The 17,970-nt window shown below is 42.4% G+C and overlaps 1 protein-coding gene and 1 pseudogene across 1 annotated transcript in view; one reads left to right on the plus strand and one right to left on the minus strand.

Moving 5' to 3' along the window:
• The window catches only part of CTSF (cathepsin F), a 146,024-nt gene that overhangs the window by 102,904 nt on the left and 25,150 nt on the right, over nucleotides 1–17,970 (plus strand). Inside the window, exons 6-8 of the mRNA XM_063438159.1 lie at nucleotides 5,263–5,376; nucleotides 5,949–6,094; nucleotides 10,416–10,512. Coding sequence (XP_063294229.1) covers nucleotides 5,263–5,376; nucleotides 5,949–6,094; nucleotides 10,416–10,512 — 357 coding nt within the window. The remainder of the gene's footprint in view (nucleotides 1–5,262; nucleotides 5,377–5,948; nucleotides 6,095–10,415; nucleotides 10,513–17,970) is intronic.
• Nucleotides 6,193–6,790, minus strand: LOC134579027 (large ribosomal subunit protein uL6-like; annotated as a pseudogene).

Here is a 17,970-nt window from a genome sequence, read left to right on the forward strand (position 1 = left end):
GCTAGATGGTCACTGTTCCTTTCACGTTTTAACTTCCTCATTACTTATAGACCTGGTTCTAAAAATACCAAGGCTGATGCCTTGTCCAGGCAATTTGATAATGAGTCAGCTCTGGAACAGGTGACATCTCCTATTATTCCACCAGAGTGTATTATTGCTACTACTGTCCTCTCACTGTCTTCTCCACTGCTTGGCACCATACTGGAGGCCCAGCCTCAAGCGCCCAGTGGTAATCCGTGTGATAAACTGTACGTTCCCCTATGTGGGTTAATATCATGAAAGTGTTCCATGACAATATAACTGCTGGACACCTAGGCATCAATAAGTTAACTGCCGCGATCACTAGATCATTTTGGTGGGATTCACTCAGGAAAGATGTAAAGGAGTATGTGCAGGCATGTTCTGTGTGTGCAGTTTCTAAGGTAACTCATGCACTTCCTTGTGGCCTGTTGCAGCCTCTTCCTGTTCCTGAGATTCCATGGTCCCACTTATCCATGGACTTTATTGTTGAGCTTCCTAGTAGACCGATTTTCTAAGATGGCTCACTTCATTCCTCTCAATAAGTTGCCATCTTCGCAAGAATTGGTCCTAATTTTCATACGTGAAATTGTCCATTTGCATGGCATCACTCACAATATTGTGTCTGATAGGGGCTCTCAGTTTGTGTCCAGGTTCTGAAGGATGTTCAGTAAACAATTGGGGATTGATCTCTCCTCCTCCTCCTCCTACCATCCACAAACCAATGGTACAGCTGAGAGGGCTAACCAGTCATTAGAAGTTTATTTGCGTTGTTTTATTAATAGCACACAGGACAATTGGTCCGAACTACTCCCGTGGGCCGAGTTCGCTAGAAACAATGCTGTTCATTACTCCTCTGGGCACAGTCCATTTTTTGTCAATAATGGTAGGCATCCTACGGTTCTCCCTGCGGTATTTTCTGATACTGCCATTCCTGCTCTGGATGAGCGTCTGGCCTCCATTCGGGATACCTGGGTTAAGGTTCAAACTCCTCAAGGGGCTGCTGCTGAACGCTTCAAACATTTTGCTGATAAGCGTAGGAGTGCCAACGCGGTGTACCAAGTGGGGGACCGGGTTTGGTTGTCATCTCGTAACATCAAGCTTAAGGTCTCTAGCATGAAGTTTGCCCCCAGATTCCTTGGTCCCTACAAAGTGCTTTGTAGGATCAATCCAGTGTCTTACTCTCTGGCTCTTCCTGCATCTTTAGGGGTTCCCAACACTTTTCATGTGTCCTTACTCAAACCTCTTGTCTGCAATAGATATACTTTTCCTTGTGTTCCTCCCCCTCCGGTGGTGGTGGGTGGTCAGGAGGAGTATGAGGTATCTTCTATTGTGGATAGTACTTGGTTGTTTGGAAAGGTTACGGTCCTGCTGATCGTTCTTGAGTTTAGGCTCCTGACCTGCATGCGGGCCGTAAGATCCGCGCTTTTCATGCCAAATTTCCTCTCAAGACTGGTCCTGCCCGCCCAGTGGGCGTTCTTCAGGTGGGGGGGTAATGTAACGTATTCATCTGCTTATAAAAATGAGGTTATTGACATTTACTGTCCACACAGGAAACGTTGAGCCGAGCAGCAACCTAATCCAGAGAAGGGTTAATGCTGAGCAACAATTATGCAAATGGAAACCTGGTAACTGACTTTGTGACTAAGTGGCTACTAAAAAAGACTAAACATACCCCACATTCAATACCTTGGGTTGTCTACTTTTTCAAATGGTATTCCATTATGGGGGTAATTCTCATTCTTGGGCTACCATACTGTCTCAAAGGTAACATTACTAATCTGGCAAATTTCAATTTGAAAATGGAACGTTCTATATTTGACCTTGTAACTTTCCAAAACACCATAAAACCTGTTAAGGGGGGGGGGTACTGTTGTACTTGTGAGACATCGCTAATTACAAATATGTGCATTTTTTTGCAGTAAAACCTAACAGTATTATGACATTTACAGCTAAAATGTGAGACGGAACTACAAATTTAGTTTTTTTAATTTTATTCATAATAAATTGTTTCATATATAAATATTTGATATGAAATGAAAGCCCTGTTTCTCCTGAACAAAATGATATATAATAAGTGTGGGTGCATTTAATATGAAAGAGGTGAATTACGGTTGAACAGACATAGCACAAATTTCAGTTTTTGTTTACGTTTTGTTTTGATCAGAACGTGTACTTTTGACTCCGTCCTGAAGGGGTTAAATTCTAGGATTTGTTTTCATTTGTTTTGATCAGATTGTGTACATGTGTAACCTTGAGGGGTTAAATGGAGTGGAATATACAATGTTTCAAAGCACTAATTATTCAATGGGGAAAAAATAACCCTTTGGCTTTTTTTTTTTTTCTTTTCTTGTTTTATATATCCGTGTAAACCAGGTATTAAACAGCACATTTACAGGGCTAAGCCCCAGTAACCTAAACTGATTTTTACCTGACTACTTATGACTCAACCAGTCCTCCCTTGCTTCCTTATTGTAGAACAATAAATAGTCTATGTTGGAGAATATTAATCTTCAATGGTTAAACTATTGAAAAAACCTTAAACCAGTAGAAACACAGCCAGAAGAAGAGAACAGAACACAATGCTGTTCGTTCACTGTCTCAGTTAGTGTTCAAAGGTAAAACTTGGGTCCCTGCAAATTGTTTTAAAAAAAAAAAGAAAGGTGTTCTGCTTTACACAGGGCTAAATCTAAAAGCACTTTGACAATTATATATTGGAGAATAGAGAAAACAAAATTCCACATTAGTGCAGTTGTAAGCAACATTCAGCACTACAGAGGTTGTGGACTAAATCTCCCATTATTCCCTTTCAGCTAAAATACTGTTAAAGCCTCTAGGGCAGGAGTAGGCAACCTTCCGCACTCCAGATGTTGTGGACTACATCCACAAAAGCATCATGGGAGGTGTAGTTCAAAACATCTGGAGTGCCAAAGGTTGCCTTTGCCTGCTCTAGGGAGATGTTGTCCACAATATCTAGAGTGCTGACAATTGCAGGTACAAGGTTAGCATTGGGTTAAGTTTGCAGGAACTTGACAGTGATTGGCTGAAAAAAGTCATTCATACTCGCAATAGCACTGCATGATAATTGGTACATGATTGTTTTCACAGGATTGATCAGAAAATGCGTTCAAAATAAATTGCTGCACTTTTACGAGCAGAATATTGTGCCATATGCACATTTAACAAAATAGGAAATAAGAGGTTGTTGTTAAAACGATCATTGTGTTGTTTAGTCATTCTAACATTCGAGGAATAGTGATTCTTATTTTTTTTATCTTTCATTTTCTGACTAAATGCTTGAAAACGAATTTTCAGTCATTTTGCAATTCTTCCGAAACCAAATGCAAATGTCTATTTTCCATTTTTTTTTATTTCTTTTTTTAGCTATTAGGGTTTGTTTTATATCCAGAGTTTATAATGTGGTCTACTTCAAAGGGTACTATTTCACAAATTATTTTTTTTCCATTTTATTTTTTTGCTACATTCACTTTTTTTTATTTTTTTTTGGTGCAGGTGAGTACAGATCCGCTTTAAAATGCCACAACAGCATACACATTGACAAACAAGCGAAACAATGTCATAAATAATGTTTGCACATTTTTATATTATAAACAGGCTTTAACTTTCTGACATGTCTCCGAATTAAAGAGTTGGGTTTCAGGATTAAGGGGACATGCGGTCGTTACGTTTTGAGTACCGTATATACTAGAGTATAAGACGAGTTTTTCAGCACATTTTTTGTGCTGCAAAACTCCCACTCGTCTTATACTCGAGTCAATTGTCTGTATTATGGCAATTTACATTGCCATAATACAGACAAGGACCGGGGGCTGGCAGGAAGTTGTTACTTACCTTCACTGCAGCTCCTGTCAGCTCCCTTCTCTCTCCTCCGGTCCGTGCAGCTCCCAGGTCAGCTCCCTCTGCAAGTCTCGCAAGAGCCGCGGGGTCAGACCCGTGGCAACGCTCCGCGCGGCCGCGAGACTTGCAGAGGGAGCTGACCTGGGAGCTGCACGGACCGGAGGAGAGAGAAGGGAGCTGACAGGAGCTGCTGTGAAGGTAAGTTACAACTTCCTGCCAGCCCCCCTCCTACAGCCCATCCACTGGACCACCATGGAGTGAGAGCCCCCCTCCCTGGCCAGCTAACAAGCAGGGAGGGTGGACGAAAAAAATATATATATCTTAATAATACAAAAATAGTAATAAAATAAAATAAAAAATAATATAAGAAAAAAAAATATTAAAATAATAATTAAATAATAATAAAAAATGCCCACCCCCCACCAATGCTCTGCACTCATACACACACTCACACTGCACTCATACACACACTCACACTGCACTCATTCATTATATACACACACTGTAAATAAATATTCAATTAATACATTTTTTTTAGGATCTAATTTTATTTAGAAATGTACCAGTAGCTGCTGCATTTCCCACCCTAGTCTTATACTCGAGTCAATACGTTTTCCCAGTTTTTTTGGGTAAAATTAGGGGCCTCGGCTTATATTTGGGTCGGCTTATACTCCAGAATATACGTTAAGTAAGCTTAAAACATGTATAGAGAACGGTAAGCGTATCTCCGTGGACATAGTATGAACATGCATAACCGATAGTGCTGAAGAAATAAAGATGGATTAATTAGCAGTAGTTAAGTTGGGGTCGGGTGATAACGATGTTGAATAATGCAAGTTATAAATTGCGGACTAGGTGTCACGGTTATACGAAGTGCTATCTTAATACTATATTAATTTTATGTACAGTTTTAGGCAACTTTTTTTTTTTTTTTTTACTACAAGAAATGTTTTATTAGCTATTTCATACATTGTGCCGTGGATCAATTTTGTGTCATCACATTTTATATTTTGTTAACTTAGTGGGGGGTTTTAATGTTTCTATTTTTATCTCTGCTGCTCTTGCACACCCTTTACTTTATTTTTGCCTTTGGTCAGTTGATTGTGGAAAATTTACCACTTTCCACTAAAGGGCAGCTGGATTAGCAGATGTGTGATTGTTATACAAAGATTGAGCGGTGGATTTTGGTGCACAGGTAGAAATGGAAATTTCAGAAAGAAAGGTGAAATAGAAAACAGTGGAAGGGGCAAAACTGGCAGTTGTCTATAACCTGGTGAATATGTGTCTGTCCCAAGATAGTAGTTGAATTAAGGGAGATATAGTCTTATTGACTTAGGATAACCCACCATAAATACATGTAAATAACAATTAATATCTGCTTTTCAGAGGTGACCAGACGCTTTCAAATATTCTCTAAAAACCTGAAAACGGCAAAGGAAATCCAGGCAATGGACCAAGGCACAGCGGAATATGGCATCACTAAATACAGTGACCTAACTGGTTAGTGATTGAGATTATAAACTGAAACATGGTATACAATGTGCAGAGTTTAGCACAGGAAGTGGGTTCTGACCACGTGCAAGCATACCATGTGGGAGAAAACTATGTAACACGCTCCATGCAGGAATCTGTGAATCATTGGGATGCTTTGGGCTACGGGTAGCCCCATAAAAGCGCATTCACATTTCATACAGTCATTGCATCCTAATGTTTAGAATAAGGCTGAAATGTAAATAGGCGTTGCAATATCAGCTCCTGTATGAGTTGTCTGCTGCATTTTTTTGTGAAATCTTAGGAATATCTGTGTCTGGACATACTCTACAGGTTTGCTGCACCTAGTTGTTCCACGATTACAGCTAAACTCTTTGCTGCCAAGGTTATAGCAGGGACACTTTTTTCTAACAAAGTTATATGTTCAATAGACCTGTTTGTGGCATTTTGTAACAGTGGCATTTTCTTTAGTACATGTCTCCCAATAACTCCACACATACTAACCATTTCATATGCACTAGTAATCAGTGTAATCAGGATCAGTGTGATAATGATTTATTTGTTGCTATGCTATCTTTCAGAGGATGAGTTTAGAGCTTTCTACTTGAATCCCCTGCTCTCCAGCCAGCCTCCACATCCTATGCGGAAAGCACTTCTACCTACCGACTCAGCACCTGCACAGTTTGACTGGAGAGATCATGGAGCAGTCACTGAGGTCAAGAATCAGGTATGTTTTTAAAAGATGCCATGAGTGCAAGGATATCTGAGGTGTTAGATTAAGATATTTTATTGATTGAAGGGACACAGGTTTCAGCTATCTGAAAATTATTTTAAAACAATTTTGTCTGCCTGCTGTACAGTTCCCTTCTTTGAGACATACAGTCCACCAACTTTCTGATATCCTTGTTTTTGACTGTGATGGCTTGCTGGATCAAAGCAGCAGAGTTGGATACAAGTTCAATGTAATTTCTTTCAAGAACCTGTTCATCCTTCTAGGCTTGAGACAGAAAGCAGACAACTCTGTCTTTCATGCGCACTCTACAGATGTACTTTTCACCCAAAAGGTTCTGATTTTCAACAGAGACCCATTTTCCTGAATAACTACGTTGATGAGGAAATGAGCATACACTCATTTTGTATCGGAATCCCAGTGTGACACCGTTGACCATGTTTTACACATGGCTGCAAATTGTGCGCACTGTGGCAAGCTCCTTTCTGTTACCCCACCATTTGTCTACCCAGAGCCTCCTCTTCTTCCTGCCAAGAAGGCACAGCTCTACATTAATGTGGTTGAAGTTCTTGTGCAGGACACTCCTGGGCCCCTTCACTGTTATTGTGCGGCTCATGAGGACAATATCAACTTTCTCAGGGATGTCAAGTGTCTGGTTGCTGAGAATGGTCTTCATTCTTGCTGCTGACAGAGTAAAAAGTGGTTAGTGGTATTAGGAAGCTGTCCCTGTACATTTAATTCTCTTGATTTTTATCTACAGTACCTGGACTTTATCCCACTTCTACTGAAATCTTGTGGAAAAACGGAGTAGGCTCAAGCCATTAAAGTTGCTCTCCTTCACATATAAGAGTTGTGCTGCAAGCTTTTGTAGTACACAACATGACTCCCTGACTTTCCCAGTCAACCACACTTAAAGCATTCCCCTTGCAATCAAATTAGGCTAACTTAAGCACTGTTAATTGGTTCAAACCATACACGTGTTTGTCTCTAGAATGTAAGCACATTGAGCAGGGCTCTCAACCCTTCTGTTTCTGTGCGTCCAACTTGTCTGGTTACAATTGTTAGTCCACCTTTTGTACAGCACTGTTGAATTTGTTGGCGCTATATGAAACATAATAATAATAATACAGTGCAAAGGAGAAGCTAGGCCATATGATGGGAGTAGGAAGCGGTTGTGGGATGAAGCACAGATGTCTGTTATCAAATGGATCGTAGGAATGGTGTGTATTTGTAGAGTGTTTAACAGTGCAGCTTCTGTAATTGTTATAATTCTCAATTTTCTTTCATGGGTCATAATTTTCTTTTCTTATTCACAAATTTGTTATTGATTTATTTTTTTTATATCCTTCTGTGCACCAAAAGTTTTTTGTTTTTTGCTCCTTTTTCTCATTTTTCCCCCTAATAACTACAAAACATAAGCGCTGGCACCAGGGCCGGACTGGGCCAAAAATTCAGCCCAGGCAATTAAAGACAGAACAACCCACTAAGAGGGGCGAGGCCAGAAAGGGGGCACGTTATGTCATCACCATTGACAAGTATGCCTCCTCCACCCCCTGCCCCAAATTAGTATGTTTGTGTGATGCCCCTCCAGAGCATCCAGTGCTATTGGGTGAAGTAAATGTCCTATTTTTAGGGGGGGGGGGCATTGTGCAATGTAATGATGCGCTGCCTTTGCTGGTGTCTTGTCTCGATAGTAGGATACCAAGAACAGTGCTTTTCCAGTGCTGCATGTGTGGGGATGCTTCCTCTGGTGTTGTATGTGTTTTGAAGGTTGCTTGTGAGATTGCATGAGTATAGAACAGACTATATTTGTTGTTTTGTGTGTGTAATGGGGTCTGTTTGCGGCGTACCATGTGTGGCTAGGGGCAGTAGTGTGTGTGTGTGTGTCTTGGCTGTAAATTGTATGTGTGTTTATAGGGCCTGCAGAGTGTGTGGGTCTATGAGGTGTTGTATGTGCATATAAGAGATGTACTGTGTGTGAGAGTGTATCTAGGGGTTTTAGTGTATATGGGTATAGTATGTGTGTGTGTATAGGGAATATAGAGTAGTATGTGTATAGTATGTGTGTGAATGCATAGGGGGTAGTGTGTGTGAGTGCAGGGGGTATAATGTATGTGTTTATATTGGCGTATAGTGTGTCAGTGCAGGAAGTGTAGTGTTTAGGGGCTATAGAGTGTGTGTGTGTGTGTGTGTGTGTGTGTGTGTATATATATATATATGTATGTGTGTGTCTATATATATATATATATATATATATATATATGTATGTGTATATGTATATATATATATATATAATAATGTAGAATGCGGATTTGTGTTGTGTGTTTGTGTGTAGTATGTTTTTGTGTTAGTGCAGGGGCTGTAGTATGTATAGAGTGTGTGTGTGTTAGTGCAGGGGCTGGAGTGTGTGTAGTGTGTTTGTAAGTCTGTAAGGGTGTGTGTATATAGTGGGTAGAATAGGGGCTTAAATAATTAATTTAACAATCTTAAAAAATAAAATGCTAAGTAAAATTCACATTTACTCCCCCTTCCCTTTATTACACTGGAGGTGGAGAGGGAGCACCCAGGTCCAGGGAGAGGGGGCACACCGCAAGCTAATCCCTGGTGGTCCAGCCGGCATGTTACTTAGTCTGTACCCCGCAGGGTACAGACCACGTCTCTGCTTCTTGTGATCACCGTTTTTTCAGAGCGTTGCCACGGGTTACCATGCCAACGCTCTGATAATATCGGCGCTCGCAAGAAGACAGGCTGGCTTCCCTGCATACACGGAGCATGGAGGTCACTGTCCAATCTCCCCTCCACCGGTCCATGAGGATCTCCCTTTTTAGCCGCAATACTGCCAGCCAGGGGTGAGGACATTTAAAAACAAATCTGCTGTACCAATACTGAAGAGATCTGACTCTTTGTTAGTATCACCCTACTTAGCCTTACCACTTCTTGGTGAGGATATTTTAAAAATAAATCTACCTGTCCAAGGGATTAAAGTGGTGTGGTGGAATCTCGGTAAAAATAAATTTAGTAGGCCGAGATTACCACGTGGCATGTGTACGTGCATATGCTGACGTATCGATCAGTTGGTTGCACGAGGCAAGATACGATCAGTAGTGTACGGAGCATGTGCAAGAATACAGGATATAGTATTCCCCTCCTCCATTGTGCTGGACAGGCCATGCGGTCAAGCAGGAAGTTAATTCTTATTTGTATTGATTGGTCAAGAGAATGTGCGGGTGGAGCTTAATATGGGAGGAGTTATGTGCCTATATAGGGAGCCTGCACTATTGTCCGGGGCTCAGAACTTGCTGTATTTTGGTGACATTAGTCCCTCTGAGTCCCGATCGGTGATCCAATAAAGAATCTCTTCCTTCCTGAAGAAACCTGTGTCCATCTCTCTGTGCTTGGCTTCCGTCAGTTTCTCCGGTATCAGTGGTAGTCCAATCTACTTATCCACTGTGGCAATATTCTTGTCCTGAATCAAAATTTTAAATTACAGTGTTTGGAGATTGTCCTTGGATCCTGAAGAACTGAGTCCAAGGTGCCTGTCTCTGTATCCTGAAATCCAGAGTCCATGAGGCCTGCGTGCTCTCTTAATTGTTTGTAGTTTCACTGTTTTACAGTGAGGGGAAAAAAGTATTTGATCCCCTGCTGATTTTAAAAGTTTGCCCACTGACAAAGTTTGGATGGTAGGTGTTTTTAAACTGTATTATGAATTGATTTGCATGTCAATGATTGAAATACGTATTTGATCCCCTATTAATCAGCAAGATTTCTTGTCCATGGTACAGATTTTGCAATATACTTTTATACTTTTATAATATCTTTTATACAGGTAACAAGCTGAGATTAGGAGCACTCTTAAAGGGAGTGCTCCTACTCTCAGCTCGTTACCTGTATAAAATACACCTGACCACAGAAGCAATCAATCCGATTCCAAAATCTCCACCATGGCCAAGACCAAAGGATGTCAGGGACAATATTGTAGACCTACACAAGGCTGGAATGGGCTACAGGACCATCGCCATGCAGCTTGGTGAGAAGGTGACAACAGTTGGTGCGATTATTCGCAAATGGAAGAAACACAAAATAACTGTCAGTCTCCCCCGATCTGGTGCTCCATGTAAATATTCCCTGTATTTGTTTTGCATTTATGTTATCTTAATTTATGCCCATGCAGTTAATATATTTGTATTTTTCCTTTTACTTTGTTGTATGTTTTTTTTTTTTCTGCATTTGTGTTCCTACTTAATGATGGTTACTGCTTGTATCAGCACCCCTTCCCAACCAAACCCTGATACTCTGCTGTCTTCCATATCCAATAAAGGGAATGTGTGGATCGTGCTGGGCCTTCTCAGTGACCGGTAATATTGAAGGACAGTGGTTTCTAAAGAAAGGCTCATTGGTCTCTCTCTCTGAACAAGGTAAATATTAAAGTGGCATGTGCATTATCAACATGGCAATATAAATCACAGCCCTCGTTGCCTCCCTACATTATTTAATGTACGTTTGTGTTTTTTTTATTTTTTATTATAGCCTTTTTCTTCCTATCTTCCCCAGCACAGTGCATGTGCACTGCACCGGTGAGAATGGTCCAATCAAATGCTTATCTGTGAGAAGTATTTGATTGGACCTCGTGAGGGAAGCAATGACATTGGAGGGGATGTGAAAACCAGCAAGGAGAGCTTTATTTTTTATTTATTTATTTTTTAACTTTTAATTTTGATGCTGGGATCATGTCACATTTAGAGCATTTTAGCAACTTGTGTTTGCAAATTACACTTGAAAGTCCACATCTATTTTTAAATAAATATAAGCAGCTTATTAATTTAAATTATGAACTAGGTCCTACTCTTTTATGTGAAAGGGACAATATTTGGTATAAAATGATCAAACATTGGTACAAGTTATCTGTACCAGCGCTTGGTGAATCATGTCCTTCTACTGTAAGCCCTGCAAAATCAGGCAAATAATTGCTACACTCAGCTGTGTCAATTTCTAAGGCACTAAATAGTAGGTTTTGGCACACCCAGTAGTTTCTTCAGCAGGTAGATTTTATTGTGGATAGAAAATTGCACAAAGCAAAAATGCTGCCTTATGACAGTTAAAATATAACCTTTATGGGGCGTGTCCTAGCCGCGCATGTGATCGGACGTGCTTACCGGAGCTCTCCCGGACCGCGGCACGAAAACGGCTTCAAACAGCGTGTAAACCTTCCGAACACCCCCTAAAACGCCACAACCTGCAAGGTGAATACCCCAACACCTCATGGCTAACAAAAAACGCTCAATTCCCTCCTGGAGAGGCCGCAAACCTCGGAGCTGCAAAAACAAAATGGCGCCGACGGGCAGCAAACACCAGACCCAGGCCCAAGCCCAGACACAGGAGACAGCCAGCAAGCACCTGGCAATCCTGCTACAGATGCCTCTATCAGGCTGATTATGAAAGAACTACAAACCTCCTTCAAAGCAGACCTCCTGCAGATGACTGCTGATATCAAAGCAGATATACATAGCATGGGGGAACGCACTACCCGCCTGGAGGAAAGAACAGAAGAACTAGTGGAGGCACACAACTCAATGGCAGATGCATACTCCTCCCTGAAAAATAAGGTCAGAGAACTAGAAGAAAAAGTGACAGACCAAGAAGACAGGAGCAGGCGGAATAACATCCGAATAAGGGGCATACCCGAAAATATCACACCTCCAGACCTCCCCAGGTATGTCAAAGACCTATTCAAGGCCTTAATCCCCTCCCTGTCGGAGTCTGACCTCATCCTGGACAGGACACACCGGCTCCCCAAGCCCAAACACCTCCCCCCGGACACCGCCAGAGACACCATAACCAGGGTTCACCACTTTACGGTCAAAGACAGAATTATGCAAAAAGCTAGAACCACCAACCCATGGCCAGAACCATACACTAACATCAAGCTCTTCACAGACCTCTCCTCGGCTACCATGACCAAGCGCCGTACCTTTGCGCCTGTGACAGAGGCGCTACGAAGCGCGAACATCCCCTATAAGTGGGGCTTTCCCGCAAAGCTGCTGGTCAAGAAGAATGGCTCTATCCAAGTCATCACTCATCCCGAAGAAGGCAAAAGACTGCTCCAAGAGTGGGAAGTACCGATCCCATCCAAAAGCCCGCAGAAAGCACAAATGAAGGCCCAAGCTTCAAAGATATCTACCAGGGAATGGTCCCGAGTGCCCAGATCCTCTCACATACTGGCAGAAATGGAGTCTTCACCGACTTGAAAAGTCTATAGACTGTTCTCACACCACCAAAACCAAGTGGACTTATCATACAGGAGATAAAAAGAGGGGGGGAAGGGCTGCGCTAGAGAGTAATAATACAGTATAAAGCAGACCAAATGGTCACAATCCGATGGTAACGGTAAGCGTAAGTCTCTAGAAACAAGTGAAAAAATATCTATAAAAAGAGTCTTTGTAGATGATAAAAAATACAATGTAAAAATAAAAATAAAAATAAATATAAAAAGTCTCACTGATATAACTTGGTGGGATATCTGTACAGTCCTCAGGAGTTGATCCGTCCGGGTAGTAGGATAATCCGTATATGTGGAGACAAAATAGGAAACACGACAAACTGCCAATGGTGAAGTATTGCGGCTCCAAGGATAAAATGAAAAAAAAAATAGGATAATACACTCACATTTGCAGGAGCTTTGGACCAGCTCTAGACTTTTGGGCGTTGCAGCGGTATGATCCCCGCTACCAGGATAAACTGGAGGAATCGTCTGTCAATCCAACCTTGGTACTCCGAAATGTATGGGAAACAACAATAGTGCTCTCAGTAGGAAAAGTATGTAGAAATACAATAAATAAAATATACTTACAAGTATAGAGCAGGAAATACTGCTCTATTAGTAAAGCGCTGGTGGAATAATCCCCACCTAGGATTTCTTTGGCTCAGGATCCGAGTGGTAAAAAATAAATAAAAAAATAATAGGATAAAATAAAAATAAAAATAGGAAATATAAATGATATAAAATATATAAAATAAAGAATATATAAACATGCCAGGAATAATAAAATTGTATATCAGATAAAATAAAGTAGGAGTTGGTCCTATAAAAAAGGTAACCAAAATCACTTTTATTATTAAAATACACAATGTAAAACCATTGACGCGTTTCACCTAAACAGGCTTCATCAAAATGGTAATATAGCATTATACCTGGCAAGATACAATATATATAGGACAATGTAAATGTTTAAAATTGGCGCCAAAAAATGATTAGCCAATCGAAAAAGCACTTGAATTAAAACACTGTTACACACTTAATAAGTTGAAAACAGAAGTACATATGAATGGGTATTAATGTTATAGACACATTGGAACACAATAATGTCAAAAACGAAACTTATAACAAATAATAGAATTGATGAGCTTATGTCACATGACCGGACTTTGGGTGTCTGGGAAATGTAGTACGTGGGCACGGCGCGCAGGCCGAGAGTAGTATAAGCCCCTCCCCGTGAAACTACACCCCGCCGGCATTGCTGGGAAGCTAAGCCCCATGGGGCTTGTAGTAGTGCCGGTCAGGTGTGCGCACGCACTACTATCCCATTCCCATCAGGATCTCGATACTCTAACCCCGAGAGGTATACCCCCAAGGCTCCAGTAGCCATATTTCTCCGTTGCCTAGAGCATCCCTCGTCACCGAGAGGTGACACACGGAGTATTGTACATAGTTTCCCCCCGTTACCCCTTCCCTTGTGAGTACACCCAAAAGCCCCCTGGGACCCCGCTGCCTAAGGGGACAACACATCCTACGAATACAATATGGTGATTAAGATTATGTCTTTAAACGCAAAAGGGCTTAATTCCCCAAACAAACGTAGACTGGCCATACAAGAAGCGAAGAAATGTGGTGCGCTAGTAGCATTCTTCCAGGAGACACACTTCAGGTGGAAAGATAGACCCAAATTCACATCCAGATGGTTCCCCCACGATTTCCATACATGTTACACAGCCAAAAAGAGGGGTGTTTCCATTTTAATAAGTAAAGAAGCGATCTTCTCCTTGGTCCGCAAGATCACGGATAGGAAAGGGCGATACCTAATACTACAATGCCTACTTAATAATACACCGTACATTCTAGTTAATATATACGGCCCAAACGATATTCAACATGACTTTCTAACTTCAACCCTGGCAGTAATTGATATGTACAGATATGGGGAGGTAATAGTTGGAGGCGACACTAATTTCCTATTGGATGCCAAATCTGACTCATCCACTGCCACAGGTCTCTCACGAGGCACTATGCGACAACGAACTGCCCTAGCAACTAAGGCATGCACTACGCTAACCTCCCACCACTTAGTGGACCCTTGGCGTATCCTCCACCCCACAGAAGTGGATTATACATGTCATTCCACAGTGCACAACAGCTACTCACGCATCGACCGCTTTCTCATTCCTGCCACATTAATGCCGAAAGTAGTAGAGGCTTCTATCGGTACGATGTCATGGTCCGATCATGCGCCTATCACCCTTAGCATCAATGAAACATTCCCTAATAAAGGGAGAGGCTCATGGAGACTAAATGAGACACTTCTGGCAGACCCCTCCATAGTTACACAAATCACCACAGACCTCCAGCATTACTTTGCGGAAAACATGTCACACGACACCTCTGTAGAACAGCTTTGGTTAGCACACAAAGCAGTCATCCGAGGCAGTTTCATAAAACACGCCAGTAGAGCCAAAAAGTTAAGACTAGCAGAATACAATGCACTGGTTTCGCAGATTGCCACACTGACACACTCTAACAAGCGAGACCCATGCAAGAACACCCAAAACACCCTACTGGCTCTCCAAAACCAATTGAGAAATATAGAACTAAATAAGACAAATTATCTCTTGCGCAAAGCTAATCACAACTTCTTTGCCAATGGGAACAGGGCAGGTGCCAAATTGGCCTCCCAATTAGAGGAGAAAAAAGTCGCCTCCAAGATTGCCTTCCTAATCAATAACAAAGGGGGGAAGGTTTTGAATCCACAAGATGTTGTAGACCTGTTCGCACAATACTACGGGGAATTATATAATTTAAAAAATGACCCCAACATGTTCATAACATCAAACGAAGACATTGACAAATTCCTGACAGGCCTCGACCTACCGAAACTACAAAACTGAGACTGGGACTTGCTCCAAAGACCCTTCTCCCCTAGTGAGCTCACGGAAGTTATCTCCCAACTTCCAGCACACAAATCCCCAGGCCCTGATGGTTTCACGAATGCCTACTACCAACAATTCTCCACCATCCTTTCACCACACCTACTAAACTTTATGAACCACTGCGCTACCAAAGGTGCACTACCAGATGAAACACTGCTAGCCCACATTTCCACTCTCCCCAAACCTGGCAAACCCCCCACCATATGTAAAAACTTCAGGCCTATCTCCCTACTTAATGGAGACGCCAAAATATATGCCAAACTTATCAGCAACCGCATAGCCCCTCTCCTCCATAAACTAGTACACAATGACCAGTCAGGGTTTATAAAAGGTCGGCAAGGGTCAGACAACACCAGGAAAATCCTAAACATGTTAGCAACACTTGATGCGGGCGGCACAGAGGGCCTCTTTCTAGCACTAGATGCAGAGAAGGCTTTCGACCGCTTGAATTGGACTTATATGGCCAAAACCCTTAGCAAATATAACTTCCCTGAACCCACCATTAAGAGTATAATGGCATTATACCACAACCCAGCAGCCAGGGTCTCACATGGTGGCTTCCTATCCAGCCCCTTCTCCATCACAAATGGCAATATGCTATACATATTGGCCCTCGAACCACTGGCATGTAAAATTAGATTACACCCTGAAATACAAGGAATTCCTATACGCAAGACACGGTACAACTTAGCCCTATTCGCAGACGACATCTTTGTGGCATTAACTGACCCCTCCCAGTCATTGCCCCATATGCTGACTCTCATACAACAATTTGGAAAGGTATCCTACTATAAACTAAATCAAGATAAAACCCAAGCCCTACCCGTTAACCTGCCAAAAACCCAAACAGACGTCCTCCGCACAACCTACAACTTTGACTGGAGATCTTCATCCATCACATATCTAGGGATAAAAATCGCACCCTCTATCCCAGCCACAGTAACACTTAACTACACACCACTGTTGACACTCTGCAAAACAGAAATGAACAAGTGGAAACACACCATGATATCCTGGCTAGGGAAAATTAACGCATACAAGATGATGATCCTACCCCGCATCCTCTATGTCTTCAGGATGCTTCCCCTCAAAATCCCCAACCACTACTGCAAAACACTCCAAAAACTATGCAGCGCATTCATCTGGGGGGGCAAAAAACCTAGAGTGTCCATGGCACTACTGCAAGCGGCCACCCGCTCCGGAGGTGTAGGCCTCCCTAACATTAGACAATACTATAGGGCAGCAATCCTGACCTCTAGTGTACTACTGCACACACCGCCTGACACGATCCAATGGGTTGACATGGAGAGAGCACAATTTGGCAACTATTCGCTCACTGACTACTTATGGACACCCAAACAGTTAAGGACCCCGCGCAATGATCTCTTCCCTACCACCCAACTCACAGTTGCAATGTGGGACGAATTCATGGGAGCCATGGGTCACAGCGCCTCCTTCCACCCCAGGGCACCCATATCGACCCTCAAGGCAATAGTGCCAGGCATACCACTACAAGACTGGCACGGGGCGGGGATCAAAACTATATCTCAACTGATGACTGACAAGAAAGTAACACCCTTCCCGGCCCTGCGATTAAAGTGGCAACTCCCTAGCAGAGCCACCTTTTCATACCTACAGGTGAAAAGTGTCCTACAAGCACATGCTGTAACCCCGCATAGCCTAACACCTTCAGTACGAGTCGCCCCCTGCTGACTCATTGAAAGATGTTGGTCCGCACCTACCAAACCCAAAGCACTTTCACTATGCTACAACGCGTGGCAAGAACTTATGCCATCCAAACCACACTCACATAAAACACACTGGGAAAGGGATTGTAACTTGACCTTATCAGACAAAGAGTGGCTCTCCGCACTAAACGGGCTGTCCAAATGGACAAAGTGCTTCACACACATAGAAGCCCACAGAAAGCTGTTGTACAGGTGGTACATGACACCAAACAGACTCCACCAGATATACCCCAAGACAGACCCGAAGTGCTGGAGATGCAACTCCGCTACAGGCACATTACATCATATGTGGTGGTCCTGTGAAAATATACGACCCTTATGGGCCACAACGAGGTCACTCCTAGACACACTAGACATCCCACAATTTGAACTGACGGCATCAATCTGCTTATTGCTACTACTTCCAAAAGACCTAAATCCAGGTCAAAAACAAATAGTGGCGCTAGTGCTACTAGCTTCAAGAAATCTCATCACACTTAACTGGAAATCAAACAACTGCCCACTTCTGTCACAGTTGACAGACAAAGTACAGCAATTCTACTTATACGAGAGGATGTCAATTTCATCCCCGACTAAAACGCAACAGTTTGTGGCTTCTTGGGACAAATGGGTAGAAAAATTTGGAGGTATAAGTGAAAGAGTACAGATGCAGACAGGAAAAGACAGAAGGGACGATGAGAATTAGTCCCGATCTTCCCCCCTGGCCCCCTTTTGTAGTACCCTAGTCATAGAAAACGTCATCGGTCACCAACCATGGTGATACTCACACACCCCCCCATATCCCTCTGAATACCTTCCCAACCCACCAGTTTCCACTCCCCCACCACAACCCCCTTACTTAGTTCTTGACCTCAACTACAGGCTCATGACATCCAGACCTCTAAGGAGGCAGACGAGACAACACCTGCAAGGTTACCCAAATGTTAG

Source organism: Pelobates fuscus, chromosome 12 (assembly GCF_036172605.1).
Source record: "Pelobates fuscus isolate aPelFus1 chromosome 12, aPelFus1.pri, whole genome shotgun sequence".
Lineage (NCBI taxonomy): Eukaryota > Metazoa > Chordata > Amphibia > Anura > Pelobatidae > Pelobates > Pelobates fuscus.